This window comes from Dinoponera quadriceps, unplaced genomic scaffold (assembly GCF_001313825.1).
Source record: "Dinoponera quadriceps isolate SergipeBrazil2010 unplaced genomic scaffold, ASM131382v1 scaffold1069, whole genome shotgun sequence".
NCBI classification, from domain to species: domain Eukaryota; kingdom Metazoa; phylum Arthropoda; class Insecta; order Hymenoptera; family Formicidae; genus Dinoponera; species Dinoponera quadriceps.
The window spans coordinates 1527891-1544733 of record NW_014555200.1 but is presented as its reverse complement, the minus strand read 5'-3'; the positions used below and the strand labels follow the sequence as shown (position 1 = coordinate 1544733).

The window sequence follows — 16843 nt, the reverse complement described above, 5'->3', positions numbered from 1 at the left end:
AACTGCGTTTCGGCTCGCTCGATCAGCTGATGGTGCGTCATTGCGCGCAGCCGCGCTCGCGCATCGTAAACACGCGTGTCCGGGACTGAAAGATCTCTTTTGCAAATCGGTCCGATTATCTTCAGATAACATGCGGCCAATCAGACGACTGGAGCAGCCGAACGCGTAGTAGAGCCGATCGATCTTTCGCTCTTATGAGAAAAACAAGTTTGTCGCGCGGTTCTACGAATTCTTCTTTGTTCTCTTTCCTTCTATTTCCGACGGACACACTGTGAGCTCCACTTTCGAGTCGCAATCTACGAGAGATTGACGATAGGTCGACGAGCGCGAGGACGTGACAATTGGTCTGTTCTTTTTAGCTGAACTGGCGGCACCGGTTGGAGAAACGTATGCATTGAAGCGCGCGTGAATCTCGCGCACGATTCTCAGTGTAAATTCCTTCAATTAGTGCAGCCAGTTCTACGAAGAAGAAATACCTTGTACATTATCTTTCATCACTCGCCGAACGCTCGTTGAACACGCGTCTATCCACGAATTGATTTCAGAAAACTTGCGCCTTTGCGCGCAATCAAATGATCGATCTACGATGGATTGGTCGCACTGCGCGGCGCTGTGCTCGGCGGTTGCAATCACGTCGCGACGGCTGTACCGTCCGTATCTTGTTTTGACAAGTATCATAACACGAGTGGGCTGCGACGGTGATCCGAAGGTTGAAACACATGGATCGCAGTTAATTACAACCGTTCGCTCATAGGACACTACTGAAACATGGCACTGACGAATATTTTGTTGCTCAGTCAAATAGCGGGCTACGTCGTGGCCCTCATCCTATCTCTCTGCATCATCGTGCCGATGAGTCTGCACCAGAATGAGTTCAGGTAGAGTGTCTAGCTAGTAATCAGCAACAGTCGGATAATCGACGTTTGGAAAACGTTTCATTTCACAAGTTTAAGAATGTTACGCCTATTAGGAACAATTGCTTGTGCAAACTTTATATTTCCTGATTATGATAAACGTCACTCGGACGATGACTTACAATATACTGTGACAGCCATATATTTGACTTTTCTCTCTCTCTCTTTCTCTTAATTACAGAGGACACTGTCTTCTATTCTCAACTGGAGTGTGGCAAGAATCTGACGGTCAATTTGTCGTCAACTGGGCCTCACAGGCGTACTGCAATTACACGATATTTGTCGGGCTGGTGCTTCTCATTACATCGGCTGTACAGATATACCGGTTGTCCTTGCTTATGTATCGTCATGAAGACAGCTCGTTTCTCTCAGCGTTTGTCGATGTGGTCAGTTCCATCATTCTGACTACTATCACTCTGATAGCAGCAATCATTGTTACCTTGGGCTTTATGACATGGTGTCAGTGTATGACAAAGAGGTTCCCGTCATGCGAGTTAGCAGCTGGCAATGACATCGATAAGGCCGATGGTATCGACACGTCCGGTTTCCACATCGAGCTCGGCGCCGCCCACTTTGGTATCTGGAGCAATCTGACGGTTTGGGTCGGCCTGTCGGTATTCGCAGTCTTGAAGCTGTTGAGGTACCATCAACTGGAGAACATGAAAGTCTCCATGTACAGGGAGAGGCAGAGATTGATAGAGGCCACTACGAGTAATCAGCAACCGGAACCGAGTTAAAATGCTACCGTATCTCTCAAATCGTATAAGAACGCGCTTCTCGTTAACTCACAAAAGCATTGGAAATTATATATATTTTTTTTTCCAAGAGCATATACTTTGCCTAAACAATAATACGAATGATTAATCATTCATTTTTATGCGCACACAGAATCGTCGAGGACGTGTGCCAATACACATAATGAATGTCGCGCTTGAGTGGAAATCAATGCAGATTCGATTAACCGCATAATCCGAAATAGGTGTATAGTATAGTTTAACGGTTCTTTTTTTTTTATTGAACGAGTTAGTTTATACGTACATTGATATATTTTTAGAAAATGGCAAAAAGTGCAAACCTCGTTTGCAATTGGGTGCAAGATTCTTTTACAGTGATCGCTCCCAACATAATTGTGGGCCGTTGTTTGTACATAGTGCCCTATGTTTTATCGGCCAAATGTGCCAGCATATTCCGTGAGTATTCTAGCGTCATTTGGCCGATGAAACCTGGAAGACACTCTGTATAATCGACTTTCTATTAGTTTTAGATTAGATTATAAAATTTGTATATATATATGTCATATATGATAACAATGTATATATTCGGTGCAGACATGTAACTCAATATGTAACAAACAAATGCAAGCATAGTTGTAGGAACATGGTAAGAAATTAAGAGAGAACTTAATACTGTTTTTTTTGTATATATTTTTCTGATTATATATGTGTGTGTAAGAGATATAATATACACAGATCTAACCGAGTATACAACGTCAGGAGGAGAGATAAACTTGTTACACGAGCCTATCGTTATTTAATACATCATTCGAGCATATCTGTATCCTGAGCTGTGAATACACGTGTACTACGACGTAATAGTATGTCAACGTGATGCGGCCCAATGTAATGCGTCTAACCCTGGAACATTCAATATACCTGTTGTTGCGATATATCCCGCTCTGTGTGAAATTTGTGTGTATTTGTACGATCTCTGCGTCTGAGCAAGGATAGATATCGATATAATTCCGCCGAGCTGGATTCTCGCGGGTATTCGAAAATTCAAGGTCGATGCGATTATACCGACATCACGTCCCGCTGCGATGAATTGAAATAATGTGCGACTTATACCACTTTCTTGCACTCGCCGAGCGTGCTTCTACGACTGCCCGGCGGACAGGTCCTCCTGGGCGTGTTGATTATGGAAAAGTGCACGACCTCCTTCGGTATGCATTCCAGTTGGAAGTTGGTCTCGTTCACGCCCAATGCCGCGTCGGGCCCGCAGGGACCACCAGTCGACTGGAGGAGGTGACACGTGCCGTTGAACGGCACCACACCGTCTATGATGCAAGGATTCGCCTCGCAACGCGGCACCGCGTCGTCCTCCGGGAGGACGACGAATTGGTTCACCGGGCAGGGACCCTGCCGGTATACTTCGTAACAGGAATCGTTCATTGGAAAGTAGACAAATCGGGATCTACAGTCGCACACCCAGGCGCTCTTCACGCCGTCGCCTGGATAAAGGAGCATATCTTTCGGACATTTATCCGGTGTCGAAACCGGTATACGTTCCGTGATTACCTGAAAAAGAAACGAGGCTGTTGAGATGAATAGCATGGGGTTTAATTATGTACAGTTACGATAGTGCTAGAAAATTAAGGGAAATTTGCTTTCGCGCATGTACGGCTAAGTACAAGAATGTGCGTTTGCTACGTGCAAAAATATTACTAGATGAATGGAAAATGTAAGCTTTTTCCAAAGGTTATGCTTGAAAATGAACAAATGCACACAATTATAATAATATTTAAAAATGTTTGAGCTTTTAAATAATTAATTATTATTTTGACATTCAGTATGTTCTTTGTATGAAATATATAAAACTTCACTTCTTTAATAATAAGAATAAATTAAGTAAGAAACATTTTTCTAGAAGCTTTGGATAGAATCTGGTAGATGTCAAGACCTAAGGAACAAAACATCAGAAGAATTATATAAAAATTATCGTATCTACATTTTTTATAAAAAATGTTCTTGAATGACTTACGGAACATGCTTCAATCAAATGCTGTTCCTATAATAGAATACATATTATGGAAAAAAGGGAGCTACTCCAAAACTCGAAACCTCTTGGCATCTCCAAAAATATTTGTATCGTCAACAAAAAGTAAGATATGATATTACACAATACAAAGAATAATCCGTAATATTATGAAATATATGTTATTATATTTCATACGTCATAATTATTTGGATAATAATAATGAAGTAACAATTTTTATTTCTTTCAGTGCTTCCTGTAGTGGGATTCCATAACCGTCCATCGACAGTGTCGGCTAGGGAATGTGTCGTTGTACAGATACAATATATGGCAAAAAATCTGCGCAACGATCGATCCGATAATTTTCGATAGACGGTTACAGAATCCCACTACTGATTCTCTGTTGCCGATAAATTGATATCTTTCAATCACTTTTTACATATTCTTTCTATAATGTTACTGATATATTCCTGAAATATGTTGATGCAGATAAAAACAAAAAATAAATTGACAATATATAGTTCTATACTGAAAATCATACATGGAATTTATCCAATTTCTAAATATTTTGCGTAAGACGGTACCGTTTTCTTAATATTGTTCAAATTAAGCGCCCTACAGCCAGCAACATGGCCGATCCTCACGTGATCCGCTACATCAAAGAGACCGACAGTTACTGTTGTAACTGTATATAGTTAAACTGTGTCTCTAGTCCATATGGCAATAGTTGCTAAACCTCCGCTACGAACCGCCACTATTTTCAACGAAGAATCAGCGTCGCAATACGACTCAACGATAAATCGGCCAAACCGATTTTATCTTTCAATTCTACTATTCCATACATCTGATATATTTTCATAAATTTTTTTTCTCTGTTATGATCACCTCTACTATCTGCCACCATCGTTTCTACATGTAATGATGGAGTGATACAATTGTATAAAAAGAATAATAAGCGCGCGCGAAAATTTGTATATATGTATACAATATTGTTCATATTCAACCTTTTTAGGACGCAACACATCGCATTTTCTCCATACTCATTTTTTAAAATAAATGTTTCTACCTTTTTGTCTATGCAATGCTATAACTTTCACTTGATATTTTCCTAATTTTCTCAAGAGGTTCTTTGGCTTGCAGATCAGCGCGACACGTGATATCCAATGAATGTATTACTTTTCCACAAGGACTGCACGCTCATTCGATATCGTGCGTGGTATGTCGCGTCGCGTATCGCGCTGGTTACGATTAATTTTCCCACAAGTTCTTAAAACAAAGTTGATGTGATAATTTCACATCATCGTATCTAAACTAATAAAATTCTATGAGGTGGTTGAAAGACTATATGAATCATCATTCTTACGACTCTCTCCTCCCTCCCCTGCTTCTCTCTCTATCTGTCTTATTTTATACTTATATTACCGTGCTGTTACCACCGCTGACATGAGACATTTCCTCGTTGTTTGGAAATACAAAGTCTTGGCCCCATATTACGTAGTTACACGCGAAAAATGTGATGCCAACGAACAAACACTTCATCTTCACTGTTTGACAGGTACCGTTATTTTCGACAAGCACGGCAATGTGAATGAATTTGATAGACGACCGTTTTTCCTCGTCGTTCTCGACAGGCCGGCTTCTCTCTCTCTCTCTCTCCTCTCAGTAAACCGTTCAAAAATTGAATATGTCGCTTATGTTGGCCACAAACGAAACACTGAACTCGAGAGATATTCCAAGATGTCCCTCCGTGTTCTGAGTACGTTCAATTACATTGAACCGATACAACGTCACTACGACGATGCCTCAAGGTTAACCAGTATCAGAGAAAAGAAGAGAAAAAGTATCACCAGTGATAATGCTCCTTACTAATACACTGGCGTGAGTTTGCATACGTGGTTCAATTTGTGAGAAAGCCTGTGTGTATGCACACGAAATCAAAGGAGAAGAGACAAGATATTCCAAGAAAAATTGCGGTTCTCGCGTAAGCGCGATTAAATCACTCGTACACCAAGATTGTTGAATGCGGATATGTGGAGTAAAAACAATTTTATTCTTAAATATTCGACATGTACTGTCTGCAATGTTTCGGCATTCATAGTCGAATTTTATATGTAAGACCGTCTTAAGTTCATCTTCAGATGCTGTATGGCTCATTTCATTAGTTACGAAGCATAATCTAAAGATGAACTTAAGACGGTCTTAAATAGAAAATCTGACTAAGAATATCGGCCATAAGTCGCAAACAGCAGATGCGTGTATCTCTTGTACACTGATTTGTAACATTGGTTTTGTTGCAGTGAAATATTCGCAAATAAAAGAAAATATAAAATAAGCTTTTATTCACGGACGTACCCCAGAGAAACATACCGATCAGTTGACTATATTGTCATCTTTGGCACTGAGTTTTAAAACTGTCGGTTCGTCGAACATCTGTAGGGAATCCTTCATAGAATCGAGAAAATTAGATGTTTTATATTCCGGCCACGATTGAAATTCTTTGAAAAGCTTTAGAAATTCTGCGGGCGTCAAATCACCGAATTCTGTGAATATCGTGTGGTTACACTTTGCTATTATCTTTACTCCACTGCCTGGTACCCATTTTCTAAGTATAAAGAGAAATATGTTGGACGATACAATGAGTTGATGTTATATTGCACGTTTCATGAGATTATTGTACTTACTCAAATTGGGGTATCACTCTATTAGTACGTCTGTACGTGGTATGTCTAACGAAATACCAAAATATTATCCAATCTTCTTGCGACAATAACGAGTAAATGTCGACTTTTGGCTCGAATTTTACAACAAATATTTCATTGTAACTCGTCTCATCCAATATTTCCGTTTCACGTGTTCTTCTTTTCCTTTTTTTTAACCCTGGCCAAGGTAGAAAAGCTTTTCTCTTCAATTTTCCTAAGAGCTTGTAATCAAACATCAGTTGGAATAATACCTTTATCCTAGTGTATATGGTATTAGATTTGTTATCACAAGTGTATTTCTAAAACATAATTACATTAAATTACATTAACGTGCTTCTCCATACAGTTCAAAAAAAAAGAAGAAAAAAAGGTATACGCTCAAAATTGATGAGATCAAACGGAGAAACAAAATACTAACATGCCACATAACTGGAGGTATTGCCATGTAGAAAACAGTCCTCCCATAGGTCATAAATGAATTGCGAAACAATAAACTGTGCATAATATGTCTGATAAATTTCACAGTACTAGTCGCACCTATCACTTGCATACATTTATCTTCCCATCTCTTGGTTTCTACTCCTTGAAAAACTTTTTGCACCTCATTTTTATTTGTTATCTTATCACAATACAACAAGGTATTAATCCTAAGGAGATTGAACCTTCTCCGATCCAATCTGCCAGGATAGATATTGCTTAGATTATCCAATATTGAATCAAATTCCTTCTTTTCCTCGTACAGATGAATCAGTGGTATACCAGCTTTTAATAATTCTGTTGTCAACATACCAATGCCAGGATTCAATTCAGCGATGAAACTCTTGTCCTTTGAGAGATCATCTATGATGAGGGAAACAAAATCCACAGCCGCTTCCTTGTCAATTAAGTATAATAAATTTCTATCATCTTCACCCTTTTTCATGAATATACTGGGAAATATATGTATTATTTCTGGATTGAGATTGTCCGACAGATACTCGCTCAAATCTTGTTTTTCATTTTCTCTTGGTAATTTTCTTTTCTTTTCTTTTACCGTCAACTTTATTTTCTCAGTCTCATTATTTAGCTCATCTATATTAGCGGTTTCTGATTTTTCAGAATTCATGTGTGCATATCTGTTTAACACGGGGTGACACGTGACATCTATAATACTTTTATTTCTTTTGAATAGATTGCCATTTATCATAGATAGAAGACTTTTGCGAAACATTTTATATCCAATTTCCAGGAGAGAAGGAAGGATACTAAAAAGACCGATAAATAATCTTACGTGGTACAATGGAATACAAAGCATGAATGTAGCGTATTTAGTGTTGACGAAACCGATAAAATGGATGAATACCTACCTCAAATTGTCACACATACATATACGACTCTTATCTTAGCACTTGTAGAGCTGTGTAATTTTCTTTCTTTTCTTTTCTTTCCCCTCTTTTTTTTTCACAAGCACGTTGGGGTTAGATTCATAGTCATTTTATAAAACATTTCTCTCTCTTTCTCGTTTGGAACGGAAAGTCTTTGCTCAAATGTAAGAAATTGATAAACAATCGGACACGAATATCAACATTTATAAAGTGATATCATATCACGGTAAGTAATTTAGGTAATTCAAATAATTGATAATTAATCTAGATGAGTTAGCGCGACAGAACTACTACGCACGATCGTGCCGTTTGTAAACCTAACCTAATCGAACTCATCTAGTCAGATGGTTCGTTTTACTCGAATGTTTCGCATTATGTCATTTTTTCTTACTTGTTCTCAAATTTAAATATACATCCGTCTCACTTTTATCGCAGAAAGTACAGGTAGAAACGTACACTTGGAATCATTAATGCAGGCGTACCTTTCTCGCAATCTTATATAAAATATCTGTTGGCAGTCAAGAAACATGCATTGTAAATTCACAAGAATCGTTTTTCTTGAATCGTCCCGGTTGTGACTCTTCGATCGAAGTATCCGAAAATATGTGACGTACCGTTAAACAGTGACAAAAGTTTTGCTAACTGTTCGATTTAGTTATGTTGAGATACATATAATTTCTTTCTTAACTCAACTTCTCCATTATCCTCCAGGTGTTGAAGACCTCGGGACTATCTCGGAGAAATATTGTTAAATTCGTGTGGGTTGAACCAAGTACAACAGAAGACTTCGGGTGGTATCAACGATTTGCCAACGTCGCCGATACAAGGAAATTCGCAAAATGGCCCAAAGCGCAGCTCTGCTAACGCGCATAATGGCATCTTCTGTGTCTGCCGCGGTGCAAGCTGGCAAGATAATAAGAGATGTTCTGAGTAAAGGCGGATTAAACATAGTGGAGAAAGGCAAGAACGATCTGCAAACAGAAGCAGATCGTTCCGCCCAGAAGTGCATCATAGCTTCTTTGAGCCGACAGTTTCCAAACATTACAATTATCGGCGAGGAGGAGCCGTCCAACTGCGAGGTTCCGTCTGAGTGGATCGTCACGGAGGCGGATCAAGAAGTGTTGAAGCTGAAGCTGCCGGCCCATCTGGAAGATATTAATCCCAAGGATGTGTGTGTATGGGTGGACCCTCTGGATGGTAATGCGATTACCTCTGCTTGGATAGTTCCTAATAGAATATATCTTCAGTGTGTGAACTTTAGCGTGAAATGATAATTGCTAACAGTAAAATAGAAATTTGTTTCACAGGTACAGCAGAATATACTCAAGGACTAGTGGAGCATGTTACTGTATTGGTCGGTGTGGCGATCGGGAGAACAGCTATCGGTGGTGTGATACATCAACCATACTACAAAAATGATGAAAGTGGCATGTTTGGTCGTACATTGTGGGGTATCGACGGTGCTGGATTTGGTGGATTCGTGCCGAAACCACCTCCGGAAGGGAAGAGAATAATCACGACCACACGGTAGTTTCGAAACAAGTCGTAGAGTATCTTTGATATCTTCTAAGCGCGAGATCGATTGATCTTATATCGTCCATTCTTCTTTTTCAGTTCGCATTACGACAGCGTTGTACAGAACGCCATAAAATCCTTGAGTCCTGACGAGGTAATGCGTGTAGGCGGCGCTGGACACAAGGTACTTTGTCCTGAACGAACGTCACTGAAAATATTTTGTCGCATGTAATATGGCAACGTGTGCTAAAAACACGTGTTATATTACTAATCATTTCACGTAATTGCGGATTATATACAGTCCCCGAAATATTCAAGATCACTGCAACACATGCGCTTATATACGCGCTCATTCGATCGTAACTCTACTTTCGTTCGCAGGTAATTCTCTTGCTGGAGGGGAAAGCTCACGCGTACGTGTTCGCCAGTCGCGGCTGCAAGAGATGGGACACCTGCGCGCCCGAGGCCGTCCTTCATTCTATCGGTGGTGTCCTGACCGATCTTTATGGCGAGCGTTATTCGTACAAAGCAGGAACGACGTACGCAAATACGAGAGGTGTGTTGGCTACAGCACCCGGCCAGTCGCACCAATGGTACTTGAGTCGTATACCCGATGAGGTGAAGCAAAACTTACAATAGGTAATTAGGTCGTCTCCACTTGGACTTTTTCTCAAGTATTCTTGATACACAGGGTTGCAATTTTTTTGGTAATTTTCTAAAGAAAATTATTCATGTAAAGAATGTTATAAATGTTTAGATCTCATCATCATAATCATTCTCACTCTCTCTCACTCATTCACTCACTCGCTCACTCTTATCATTATCATCGCTCGTTATTAGATTTTCCTTTAAATTGGTACTCAGAATTGGTTTCTTTCGAGACGATTTACGGAGGTCACGTCTGCCAGTCACGTCTCTTTTCGGTCGTGTTTTAGCGCGTAACGACCCATAAATATGTGGAACATGAACACGGAAAGAGAAGTTTAAAATGTCAGAATAAAGTGGAGAATCTTGTTTCTCAGCGGCCCCCGTGCAACGAGGAGAGGGCAAACGTGACATACAAAAAGCACCTAGATTAATTCTAAGTGCTGATTTAAATATTAAAAAAATAATCATTCAAACATTTCAACTCATTTCGGGAGCTTTTTTTACATGGACATGGTTTTCATCTCTCTTTGGATATTTCAACAATTATCTCTTGGACGGCAGATTACGAAGAACATTCCATGCAACGACTATACGTTGTTCCTCACATGTTAATTGCGATCAGAAAGAATAAAAGTACATCAAAGAGCGGCAGCGTTCTCCTCGAGACAATGTAACACATGCAAAAAGAGAAAACAATAAAGTTTCGGTGTAGAGGACCGCATTATTTCGTTCCTACTTAGGAATTCCTGCTGCTGAAAAGATGCGAAATTTTCCTTCACAGCTCTTGATAAATCGATGTCGTGACACCGGGTTAACAAAAATTATCCGAGACAACACGCTTTTGTAGATAACGGAATTCTAATGAGGAAATTCCGACGAATATATCAGCGGACACGATCCTAATCAGACGAGTTACAAACGAGTCGTGAGAATATGAATAAACGAGGAAACAGATATTCCCTCAACATCGATACGTACGTATCTACGATCCGGTGTTTTTTTTTTTTTTTCTCGCGAAAGAAAGAAGGCGTTACGCGGGAGGCATCGGCGAGTCAGTGGTGCGTGACTATCGGCCGCTCGATTCAACTTGCAATTGCTGATTCTAGTTAATCTCGCCGTCTCCTCCTCCTTCTCCTTCTTCTCCTTCTTTTCCTGCTCCACCCATCTACCTTGGTATCAAAAAGACCAGTCGTCCTTCGAAAGTTCGGTATTAAAAGGCGACGACAGAACGAGGAATAACAAAGATCGGTGTAGATGCGGACAGCAAGAATTTGAAGACGATAAGGTGATTTGAGGACACCGGGCACAATTTGTCGAAATGGCCGGATATTCTCCGTTTGCGACGCCGTTTCTGATCGCATTCGCGATATTTCTCGCGAATATTCGTGAGAATCACGCTTACGATCCTCCGGCAGCCACGGTAGAGCCGCTCTTTCCCACTGGATTGCGCGTGTCCATCCCCGGTGAGATGATAAAAACTTGATTTTTTGGAAATTAATTTTTTTCTTAGGTTATAATCATTGATTTTTTAATAATTTATATATTATTTAAATATACATACACGTGTATAAAACTTGATGTTTGCATATTTAATGAGTAAATTAAGGTCATGTATAATGCGCTTTTTTGAACTGCGAATTATTTGCTCAGCTTTAATTCGACTTAATTCAGAAATGGATATAAATTGATGGAAGAGTTTGTTGCGCTGATAATTAAGTCGTGTATTCCGTGACGTTCTGTCGCATCATTTATCCAATGAACAATATTATGAACGAAAGAAACGGTCAAGCGAAAACGAGTCGTAATTTATTGCAATTTTTCAATAAGCAAAGAAGAATCGTCTGTGAGATAATACGTTTATTATCTTGTTCTAAAACAAGTTTCTATAAATTTAGTCGGAATGCATTTCAGAACTTTTTCCGTGTTTTTCTTCGACGTTTCTTAGATGAATAACAAATTACTTAATTATCAATCGAAATCGTAAGATGGTGTTTTTTTCTGTTTTAAACCGGGGTATTGTTTTTCTCGTATACAGACGAGGAGGGAATCACACTGGTGGCCTTTCACATAAAGTTCAACGAGGACTTCGACGGCCTGGAAGCGGGGCACATTGCGAAGGACATTCTCAAGGTTCGCAATGAACGATGGATTTATGAGGATCGAAATACCAGGCTGAAGAGGGACGACATCATTTATTATTGGGTCCACGTTGTGTATCGAGGACTCGGTTACAATTTAATTGATCAGTCGCACCAAGTTGTCGGTGAGTTTCCGCTTCTAGAAAGAAAATCAATTGAACCGTGATTAACCGACTATTACGTTGATTTCAATGTTGATTGTTGATAAGGAATTTGAAGAAGTTGTCAAGTTCTCAAAGAAAATCGTAATCTCTCTCTGTGGCGATTTCTAGATTTTTACAATCCCGACGGCACGCTGCACATCACCGATATACTTCAGCATAACTGTACGACAAAATCGGCGACGTGGATCTTCAAGAACGGCACACGACAGCAACTTTGCCCACGTGAGCTCTTGTTCGAGGATAACTTCGACAGTATTGACAGCGCAAAATGGAATTCGAATCAACGTTTCATTGGCCCGCCGGTACGTACGATCGTCGTCGTCAAGCGAGACATTTTGCGATTAATAATCATCTATTGCCGACCGCTGATCATTATGCCGTTTTTTCATTGACAGAATTACGAGTTTGTCGTCTACATGACCGATGATGTAACAGACGTGAGCAACGGACGGCTACGCATCAAGCCAATCCTGACCAACGACAAATTCGGCACGGATTTCGTGTCGCAAGGAAGATTGGTCTTGGAGCAGTAAGCGATTAGAGACGTATCAGTGTAAAATTAAGGGAATATTTTTAAACGTTAACGAAATGGAAGGTTGTGAACAACTCTTGCGAGGATATACGAATGAGTCTGTCGAGATTGCTGCTTTTGCGAATTCCTCTCGGAATACTTCTCGACACACACACACACACACATAGAAATACGTGCATGTATATTCTTTTTAGTTGTACCGGTCAGGCTGATACGGACGAGTGTCAACGCCAAGCAGCCGGTTCGTACATCCTGCCGCCTGTGGTCTCTGGACGCTTAGATACGCGAGGCAAGTTTGAGTTCTTGTTCGGACGTATCGAGATACGAGCCAAGTTGCCGCGCGGCGATTGGGTGTATCCCAGTAAGTTGATCGCGTTTCTTACTATCATGCGAAAATATTTCTTCACGCTATCTATTTGAAGATTAATCTACCCAAACGTGGAGAATGTTGCTGTGTCCCCTCTTGAAAGATTATTGCTAAAGTATGAATTGCTCCGACTTTTCCTTTGTTGTTTTTTTTTTTTTACATATAGTACAATATTTTTGTCCACAGTTATTACCCTGACAAGCTCAGAGAGCGAGCAGGAGCACGGAATGTACCGTGAGATCAGGATTGCTTCGTCGGTTGGTAACGAGGAACTGAGGAACGCCGACAACAAGAATGTCGGCAATCGCATTCTGTACGCGGGTGGACTAGTCACTACCGTGAACTCACCGAGCAGCAGTCAATCGACACTTTCGAAGAGACCGTCGAGTAAATCCTGGTCGAGTGATTATCACATATTCCAAGTCGACTGGAAGAGCGGTCTCATCGTCGTAAAGGTCGACGGTGTTCAATACGGCGAGCAGACCGTGGACGTGGCGTTCGGCAAACGGGTGAGCATAGCGGGATTTCAAGATTCTCCCGTATCTCGAGTCGTCAGCAATTCTCCTTCTCTCGTGTCTTTTTTATTTTCACTCACAAAAGATACATAATATCTTACAGAAAAGGGGGGAGCAGATAATAACTGACGTTTTTTCGTCCAGTAGACAACACTTGGCTCATATAAATGATCATCAGGAAAGAAAATTGATATTTAGTGTCTGCATCGGCTGTTACTTACGATTCTTATACATAATCTCTGACATGATCGCTAATCGAGCCGTTCGCACAGTCGCTATTTTCCTCTCATGATCCCTGGACTGTTGAAACCGAATCGTTTAAAACTTAATCGCTTATCTTGCAGTCGTACTTGACCCTGGGCGTAGCTGTGGGTGGTATTCACGAATTCGAGGATCTTTCCACCAGCAGCGGTTATGTCAAGCCGTGGCGAAACGTCGAGGCGAAGGTGCGTTACCTCTCGATTTGACATTTAAAATTCGGTTTCTCTCGAATCTTTGAATCACCTCCGGTAATATTACGGGGTAACGTTCGGGACGTTGAGTGTCAACACGTTATAATGTTCTTTGCAGGCGATGTACAATTTCTATCGTGCGAAGGATTCTTGGTACCCCACATGGCAAATGCAAACGGCGCTCGAAGTGGATTACGTGAAAGTGTGGGCGCTGTGAACACTTCAACGGGAGCTTTTCATGGGGGTTTTTGTGTTACTATCACACATATACATGCGTAATGATTTTTTACAACTTACACACACATACACACACACACACACACACACACATATATTTCGTGTCTGTCTCGTGCGTAACGTAAGATAAAAAAAAATATATGCTTTTGTCTAACAATAAACTTTCGATTCTCGTATAAATACATATATATGAAATAAATAATAACGCTTTATTTTCAGTTGCAGTTTTGTACTCGAGAATTGTTTCCGCATCTCTGTTTTACGAGCTTTAAGAGCACCTTGATGCCATTCTTATCACGTTACGAAGATAACTAAAAAAAATCATCGGGTCAATAAAAACTTTTACACGACGGCGATTTATATACATGGCATACCGAGTCACTCGATATCTTCGTCTCTCTTCGTGCTTCTGTACAACTGTTGAGATAGAATAAGATATCGGGGGAAAACCCGATTAGTGAAAGACCGTGTGCAATTATTTTACATAGATAGAGAGATATGAAATAATATAGACGTTGAAATTACGCATGCGAGAATAAATCGATCCGAGATAAATGAGTTCGGTGAGAGAGCAAGGACACAGGTGGAGTCGAAAGGAGGATTAGCAGGGGTGAAAGGATGGCGGCGTTAAGAAGGTGTCGGGCACAGGTTGACTGCGCGACGACGTTGACCCAGGGCCAAGACCGTTCCCCAGCTGCTCGATGAGCCACTCTCCGCGGTATCCGTGTTGCCGGCGATAAGTTACCGCGGCGCGTTTTCCGTCCTCAGGTCCGAACTCGATGCGCACGGGCCTCTTCTGGGTGGTGAAACGTGCGATACTCATGGCACCGTTCTTGGACCACTCCCAGATCCGACTGGCCCAGAGGTCTCGGAACGTGGACAACGAGTCGATTGTCCGAGCGTTTCGCGTGCCGTCATTGACGCACCACGTGCCGGTCTACATGAGGATTACGCGACGAAAGTTTTACCAACGATAATAGACATCCTTAGAAAGGAAGAAATGATTCAAATGGAAATCGTGAGATTGTTGCGCATGAGATGCGCTGTTAAACCCGTAGGTGTGGTCACTCACCGTGCAAAGGGCGATCGTTAGAAGCAGCTTGTCAACACGCGCCGCACGAGTCGCGTTCATCGCGAGGAAATAACGCCCGGCGCCGTGGCGTGGCTTTTATGCCCTCATTGGGTCTCAATCCGAATGCATGATGCTCGCAAGGGAAATCGAATGATCAACGGATGGATTGTTATTCGTGGGACGCGCGCGGTTTTTCGAACTCGTACACGTCGGAATTTTTACTTTCACTACAGGTGTATTACGACAGGCCGTGCCGGTATAAGCGTATCGGGAGTAAGCGTGACAAGGTAGTTGTCATTCTACGTCGGTGACGATACCATTGCTGGATAACGATCACATCCGGACGGATGTCATGGATCGGGACTATTTTTTATTGGTACATAAGTGTATACACGAGTCGCTTCATATTTTCATATTTAGACACCGTTGAGTAGCGAGAAGTCGCGACCGGCTGATTCCTAAGAAACAGCATTCCGCGCGCCTGTGATTCCGCGTGTGGAGAAATTCGTGCGAAAAGAAAAAACGACGCGCATGTGTTCGCAAAATTCAGAAGATATGACTTTTCGCGCATTCTGTTGCAGATCGCAGTTTTGCTGCCGGCGTTGTTACTTCACGACGAAATGATCGTGTCGGCTACGAGTCCGGTCTTTACGTTTATACACGATATCATTCAACATAACATCGCAGGCGCGCCCGTCGTGCACCAGGTGAGCGCGCGATGCGTTCCTGTCGTTCCTTCGTTAACATTCATCTGCGTTCTTTCCCGTGTAGAAAACAGAGTGGGATTTCGATCCGGAAGTCGGCAAGCAGAGAAGGGCGAGGTACGAGCAGGAGAACGGACGTTTCGGTGAGATCGCGATAGCAAAGATCGGAATGGGTATCGGATACAAAGGACCGTGGGGGAAGCTCGTGGATAATTGAAAAAGTCAGACTATCGATTTTTATGAATCGATAACTATCGATTTTTATGAAACGTTATAATTAACAATTTCTTCAATGTGACGTATGATTGTCGCAGACCGCGAATCTGTGTGTGTCGCGTAGAATAAATAAGTCAAATATATCTCAAAGCAAAATGTTACTTTCGACTTTCTCTCTCTCTCTCTCTTTCTCTCTGTGATTGTTATATATATGTTAAATTCGATTAATACTACAAGACTTCGGCAGTTCCTCTCGTTTCTACCGAATGTATTTGAAATATTTGCAACAAGAAAGAAATAAACGAACTTGTATGCATTTCGTTGATTATAACTTGATTATAACCACTAACTACGGTGCGTGCACTAAAAAAAACTATGAGAAATATCACTTTGTTTATTTTTCCTTTTCTTTGGCTCTTTAACGCAACGTGACCAAATCTCGGCGAGCGTTTTCACCAAATTGAGAAATAAGGCCCATCGGTCCGCGCAACATGTCGAGAAAAAGTTGAGCAAAGAAGTTAAGGACTTTCACTTGACGACGTCCGAGGAAGAACG

General features: G+C 41.2%; 7 protein-coding genes across 14 annotated transcripts; 4 read left to right on the top strand and 3 right to left on the bottom strand.

The window, feature by feature from the left end:
• The first annotated feature begins 50 nt into the window (after window positions 1-50).
• Window positions 51-2582, top strand: LOC106743411 (transmembrane protein 179). 2 transcript variants are annotated; one of them, XM_014617220.1, is made up of 3 exons: window positions 51-878; window positions 1096-1300; window positions 1379-2582. In XM_014617220.1, exons 1-3 carry the CDS (start codon window positions 769-771, stop codon window positions 1649-1651), a joined length of 588 nt encoding a protein of 195 aa, XP_014472706.1. In that variant the 5' UTR covers window positions 51-768; the 3' UTR covers window positions 1652-2582. The 2 variants fall into 2 exon arrangements, with proteins under 2 accessions (XP_014472706.1, XP_014472705.1); XM_014617219.1 differs by having other exon boundaries at window positions 53-387; window positions 546-878; window positions 1096-2582.
• Window positions 2319-5874, bottom strand: LOC106743412. Its single transcript, XM_014617222.1, has 3 exons — window positions 5088-5874; window positions 2759-3208; window positions 2319-2548 (listed from the first exon to the last, which is right to left on the bottom strand). Exons 1-3 carry the CDS (start codon window positions 5202-5204, stop codon window positions 2543-2545), a joined length of 573 nt encoding a protein of 190 aa, XP_014472708.1. The 5' UTR covers window positions 5205-5874; the 3' UTR covers window positions 2319-2542.
• Window positions 5875-5977: 103 nt separating this feature from the next.
• On the bottom strand, window positions 5978-7802 carry LOC106743408 (dimethyladenosine transferase 2, mitochondrial). The gene is made up of 4 exons (XM_014617212.1): window positions 7711-7802; window positions 6783-7608; window positions 6347-6663; window positions 5978-6267 (listed from the first exon to the last, which is right to left on the bottom strand). The coding sequence occupies exons 1-4, from the start codon at window positions 7725-7727 to the stop codon at window positions 6036-6038; spliced, it is 1392 nt and encodes a 463-aa protein (XP_014472698.1). The 5' UTR covers window positions 7728-7802; the 3' UTR covers window positions 5978-6035.
• Window positions 7803-7868: 66 nt separating this feature from the next.
• Window positions 7869-10612, top strand: LOC106743409 (3'(2'),5'-bisphosphate nucleotidase 1). Of its 6 annotated transcripts, none has more exons than XM_014617218.1 (6): window positions 7869-7954; window positions 8440-8925; window positions 9036-9255; window positions 9343-9427; window positions 9625-9882; window positions 10179-10612. In XM_014617218.1, exons 2-5 carry the CDS (start codon window positions 8568-8570, stop codon window positions 9880-9882), a joined length of 921 nt encoding a protein of 306 aa, XP_014472704.1. In that variant the 5' UTR covers window positions 7869-7954; window positions 8440-8567; the 3' UTR covers window positions 10179-10612. The 6 variants fall into 6 exon arrangements, with proteins under 6 accessions (XP_014472704.1, XP_014472699.1, XP_014472700.1 ...); XM_014617217.1 differs by lacking the exon at window positions 7869-7954 and adding exons at window positions 8082-8172; window positions 8247-8333 and having other exon boundaries at window positions 9625-10612; XM_014617213.1 differs by having other exon boundaries at window positions 9625-10612.
• A 96-nt stretch (window positions 10613-10708) lies between these two features.
• Window positions 10709-14759, top strand: LOC106743407 (beta-1,3-glucan-binding protein 2-like). 2 transcript variants are annotated; one of them, XR_001374365.1, is made up of 9 exons: window positions 10709-11354; window positions 11927-12154; window positions 12302-12495; window positions 12589-12722; window positions 12920-13086; window positions 13279-13601; window positions 13952-14053; window positions 14178-14334; window positions 14516-14759. XR_001374365.1 is itself a non-coding variant. In XM_014617211.1 (8 exons), exons 1-8 carry the CDS (start codon window positions 11210-11212, stop codon window positions 14274-14276), a joined length of 1392 nt encoding a protein of 463 aa, XP_014472697.1. In that variant the 5' UTR covers window positions 10709-11209; the 3' UTR covers window positions 14277-14476. The 2 variants fall into 2 exon arrangements, 1 of the variants encoding a protein (XP_014472697.1); XM_014617211.1 differs by lacking the exon at window positions 14516-14759 and having other exon boundaries at window positions 14178-14476.
• An 81-nt stretch (window positions 14760-14840) lies between these two features.
• LOC106743394 lies at window positions 14841-15722 on the bottom strand. The gene is made up of 3 exons (XM_014617176.1): window positions 15714-15722; window positions 15369-15461; window positions 14841-15233 (listed from the first exon to the last, which is right to left on the bottom strand). The coding sequence occupies exons 1-3, from the start codon at window positions 15720-15722 to the stop codon at window positions 14898-14900; spliced, it is 438 nt and encodes a 145-aa protein (XP_014472662.1). The 3' UTR covers window positions 14841-14897.
• Window positions 15341-16309, top strand: LOC106743413. Its single transcript, XM_014617223.1, has 3 exons — window positions 15341-15744; window positions 15950-16075; window positions 16140-16309. The coding sequence occupies exons 1-3, from the start codon at window positions 15721-15723 to the stop codon at window positions 16287-16289; spliced, it is 300 nt and encodes a 99-aa protein (XP_014472709.1). The 5' UTR covers window positions 15341-15720; the 3' UTR covers window positions 16290-16309.
• The last annotated feature ends 534 nt before the right edge of the window (window positions 16310-16843 follow it).

Coding starts and splice junctions, on each gene's coding strand:
- LOC106743411 (XM_014617219.1), top strand. CDS start 769: ATGGCACTGACGAATATTTTGTTGCTCAGTCAAATAGCGGGCTACGTC. Junction 879..1,095: donor CTGCACCAGAATGAGTTCAG/GTAGAGTGTCTA, acceptor TCTTAATTACAG/AGGACACTGTCTTCTATTCT.
- LOC106743413 (XM_014617223.1), top strand. CDS start 15,721: ATGGATCGGGACTATTTTTTATTG. Junction 15,745..15,949: donor ATCGGGACTATTTTTTATTG/GTACATAAGTGT, acceptor ATTCTGTTGCAG/ATCGCAGTTTTGCTGCCGGC. Junction 16,076..16,139: donor GCGCGCCCGTCGTGCACCAG/GTGAGCGCGCGA, acceptor TTTCCCGTGTAG/AAAACAGAGTGGGATTTCGA.
- LOC106743412 (XM_014617222.1), bottom strand. CDS start 5,204: ATGAAGTGTTTGTTCGTTGGCATCACATTTTTCGCGTGTAACTACGTA. Junction 3,209..5,087: donor TCAGCGGTGGTAACAGCACG/GTAATATAAGTA, acceptor TTTCTTTTTCAG/GTAATCACGGAACGTATACC.
- LOC106743408 (XM_014617212.1), bottom strand. Junction 6,664..6,782: donor TACCTCCAGTTATGTGGCAT/GTTAGTATTTTG, acceptor ATTATGTTTTAG/AAATACACTTGTGATAACAA. Junction 6,268..6,346: donor AGAGTGATACCCCAATTTGA/GTAAGTACAATA, acceptor CTTTATACTTAG/AAAATGGGTACCAGGCAGTG.
- LOC106743409 (XM_014617218.1), top strand. CDS start 8,568: ATGGCCCAAAGCGCAGCTCTGCTAACGCGCATAATGGCATCTTCTGTG. Junction 8,926..9,035: donor ATGGGTGGACCCTCTGGATG/GTAATGCGATTA, acceptor TTTGTTTCACAG/GTACAGCAGAATATACTCAA. Junction 9,256..9,342: donor AGAATAATCACGACCACACG/GTAGTTTCGAAA, acceptor CTTCTTTTTCAG/TTCGCATTACGACAGCGTTG.
- LOC106743407 (XM_014617211.1), top strand. CDS start 11,210: ATGGCCGGATATTCTCCGTTTGCGACGCCGTTTCTGATCGCATTCGCG. Junction 11,355..11,926: donor ATTGCGCGTGTCCATCCCCG/GTGAGATGATAA, acceptor TCTCGTATACAG/ACGAGGAGGGAATCACACTG. Junction 14,054..14,177: donor GGCGAAACGTCGAGGCGAAG/GTGCGTTACCTC, acceptor TGTTCTTTGCAG/GCGATGTACAATTTCTATCG.
- LOC106743394 (XM_014617176.1), bottom strand. Junction 15,234..15,368: donor TAACGATCGCCCTTTGCACG/GTGAGTGACCAC, acceptor ATCCTCATGTAG/ACCGGCACGTGGTGCGTCAA.